General features: G+C 42.1%; 1 protein-coding gene across 1 annotated transcript; it reads left to right on the forward strand.

The window, feature by feature from the left end:
* The first annotated feature begins 1,667 nt into the window (after positions 1 to 1,667).
* LOC110888555 lies at positions 1,668 to 2,060 on the forward strand. Its single transcript, XM_022136078.1, has one exon. It carries the CDS (start codon positions 1,668 to 1,670, stop codon positions 2,058 to 2,060), a length of 393 nt encoding a protein of 130 aa, XP_021991770.1.
* Positions 2,061 to 3,584: the final 1,524 nt, after the last annotated feature.

Below are 3,584 nucleotides of genomic sequence, written 5' to 3' on the forward strand. Positions count from 1 at the left end.
TAAATCTTGATAGGATGCTTAAGAGGTGCATAGAGACAAATCTTATGTTGAATTGGGAGAAGTGTCACTTTATGGTGACGGAGGGGATAGTTTTAGGACATAAGGTGTCGAGAGAGGGTATAGAGGTGGATAGGGCCAAGATAGATACCATAAGTAGATTGCCTCCACCTACTAGTGTCAAGTCCGTTAGGAGCTTCCTAGGTCATGCGGGCTTTTATAAGCGGTTTATAAAAGATTTTTCCAAAATCACACGCCCGATGACTAGACTTTTAGAGAAGGATGTACCTTTCGTCTTCGACGAGGAGTGCATAAAGGCGTTCGTCTTCTTGAAAGAAAAACTTGTGAGTGCCCCGATACTTGTTTCGCCCAATTGGAGCTTACCTTTCGAGCTCATGTGTGACGCAAGCGATTATGCCGTAGGTGCGGTCCTAGGTCAAAGAGTCAATAAACACTTTCATCCAATCTACTACGCGAGCAAAACTCTAAACGATGCTCAAGAGAACTATACCACAACGGAAAAGGAACTCTTAGCCGTAGTGTTTGCGTTTGATAAGTTTCGCTCATATCTCGTGCTTTCCAAAACCACCATGTTCACCGACCATTCCGCTTTGCGATTTTTGTTTCAAAAGAAAGACGCGAAGCCGCGTCTTATTAGATGGATTCTTTTGCTCTCCGAGTTCGACATAGAAATTAAGGATAAAAAGGGAGCGGAAAACGTGGCCGCCGACCACTTATCACGTTTAGAGGATCCAAAGAGAGAGGAGGTTCGTGAGGATTCCATAGGAGACACTTTTCCCCACGAAACCATAGATTTTGTTAGTACCGAGGTAGAGGGTTTGCCATGGTTCTCGGATTTGGCAAACTATTTAGCGAACGGAGATCTTGTGAGGGGTATGTCCTACCAACAAAAGAAAAAGCTTTTTAGGGAGGCTAGGAAGTATATTTGGGACGACCCATACCTCTTTAGGATAGGGGGAGATCGAGTGCTTAGGAGATGTGTTTCAAAGGAGGATGGTTTAGACATCCTTAGACATGTGCATGAAGGTTTAACGGGAGGACATCACGGAGCGAATGTGACGGCACAAAAGGTATTTGATAGTGGGTTTTATTGGCCAACGGTAGTTAAGGATGCCATAGAGTTTGTTAGGACATGTGACCGTTGCCAACGTACCGGCAACATCTCATCCAAGGATGAAATGCCCCAAAATCCCATCCAAGTCTTGGAAATCTTTGACGTGTGGGGCATTGACTTCATGGGACCTTTTCCATCTTCAAGTGGAAATAGGTACATCCTCGTGGCTATTGATTACGTTTCAAAGTGGGTCGAAGCTCAAGCTTTGCCCACCAATGATGCCCGAGTGGTGGTGAGATTCCTCAAAAAGTTATTCACGCGTTTCGGAGTCCCTAAAGCTATCATAAGTGACCGTGGCACGCACTTTTGCAATTCCTCCATGGAAAAGGCACTTGCACGCTACGGTGTCACTCATCGTCTTTCCACCGCGTACCACCCGCAAACTAGTGGCCAAGTAGAGAATGCTAACCGAGGGGTGAAGAGAATCTTAGAGAAAACGGTAGGAAAAAGTAGAAAGGATTGGTCGGAAAAGCATGACGACGCTTTGTGGGCTTTCCGCACCGCCTATATGACACCGTAAGGAACAACACCCTTTATGATTGTGTATGGAAAAGTGTGCCATCTTCCGGTAGAGTTAGAGCATAGAGCTTTATGGGCTTTGAAAACCGTAAATCTTGACCTTACCGAGGCCGCTAGAAAGAGGTTCTTCCAAATTCATGAGTTGGAAGCATTGAGGGATGCCGCCTATGAACGATCTTGGAGTATCAAGGAAAAAACTAAGGCGTTGCATGATAGGAGGTTGCGAGGCGTGAAAGAGTTTAAGGTAGGTGATAAAGTGCTTTTGTTCAATTCGAGGTTGAAATTGATAGCAGGGAAGCTAAAATCGAGATGCAGTGGACCGTATGTGGTGAGAGAAGTGTTTCCATACGGCATGGTTGAATTATACGACGAAGTCGACAAAAGGAATATGGAAGGTAAACGGTCATAGATTGAAACATTACTTGGGAGGTCCTATTGATACCACCGAAGAGGAAGAAATTCCTCTAGAGGACCCACCCACCTTCACCGACCAGTGAGTGCAAAAAGCTTCGTGTGTAGAGTATGTACCGTTTGTAAATTTCTTATTTTTTCGTATTTTTCGTAGTTTTTCGGTGTTTGTTTTGTGTCGTTGAGAATTTTGCAGGTTTCATCTGTGACAACCCTCACTAAACCAGGTATCTGTACGATTTAATTAATAATTAATTACTGCTTAATTACCGTGCTTGATTGAAATTGTGAATGAACTGCTACTTGAAATACTGATACATGTACATACTTGCATCATACTCTATTTGCTGTCACTCCATTATTTACATACTGAACTCTAGTGACAATCTGGAAGCACAAAAGCACAGTAGCACTATGAACGGATAACCTATTAAACATGCTGATATAGCCAGCATCAGGCAGGCACTGCCTCTAAGGCCTGTATGAGCCAGGAATAGTTTACTACACTGGTAGAGTGTAGGGATAAGAGAGTTATAGAATGCGTCACTAGGCGATAATTATAGTGACCGGATGTGCCTAAAACGTACATTAAGTTCAAAATTCAGCACTTTAAATAAAAATTCAGCATTTAGCTAACTAGTAAAGTGCCAAAACATGAGAAAAATATTACTAGACACTTTCCAAAGTGTCGGGAATAAGTTGTGTCACTAAAAATAATATTAACGACACTTTAAAGCTTTGTTAAGCACTTTAACGGATCACTATCCAACCGAATAACCGGACTTTACCCGGAACATAAAAATATTGCCATTAACATTGTTTCTCTTTTTCTGAGCCAGTTAGGGTTCCTGAATACCCTAACACCCGCTATAATGCACAACGCGCTAGTAACCGAGTTAACCTCCAACTTAACATAACTATAACCTAACTTGTAGTTGGAATTGAACTAGGAGACCCCCCCCCAACCGAATTCGGTCCCCAAGGGACACCCATGTCCTATATTTGATTATTTAATTCCCATTTATCTAATATCTAGATGGCATAAGAACTCTTGGATAATGAACATGAATTTTGCCTATAAGTAACTAAGCTTAAACCACCATATCATTTCCACACTTAACCAAAACAACACTCCACTCTCTCCTCTCTTTGAACCTTCGGCCGTGAGCACCCACATCCATCCATCATCCTTTCAATTTCATTCAACCCATTCCATACAACTACAAGTGCTAAGGATTGCGTATAAGGAAGCTTGGTGCATTCGGATTGTGAAGGACCTCACCTCATTGCTTTTATCCACCCAATCTTCGACTAGTTTCTTCCCTAGCCTCGAGCTAGTAGTAAGTTGCTAAAAACACCCTCTCGATCTATTTTAAAGTGGTTAAAATGAACTATGACGGTTAAAACTCATGAACTTACAAGAATGTATGCTAAAAGTCTACTAAAATGTTAAAAATGTTGGATAAAAGCTATGATGTTGTGTAAAACTTCTAAGACTTGTCTTGTGGTGATTATTTAGTGTCGA

The sequence above is a fragment of the Helianthus annuus genome, chromosome 2 (genome assembly GCF_002127325.2).
Source record: "Helianthus annuus cultivar XRQ/B chromosome 2, HanXRQr2.0-SUNRISE, whole genome shotgun sequence".
In the NCBI taxonomy this organism is placed as follows: domain Eukaryota; kingdom Viridiplantae; phylum Streptophyta; class Magnoliopsida; order Asterales; family Asteraceae; genus Helianthus; species Helianthus annuus.

What these genes read in the sequence shown, in the direction of transcription:
- LOC110888555 (XM_022136078.1), top strand. Translation starts at nt 1,668, where the DNA reads ATGATTGTGTATGGAAAAGTGTGCCATCTTCCGGTAGAGTTAGAGCAT.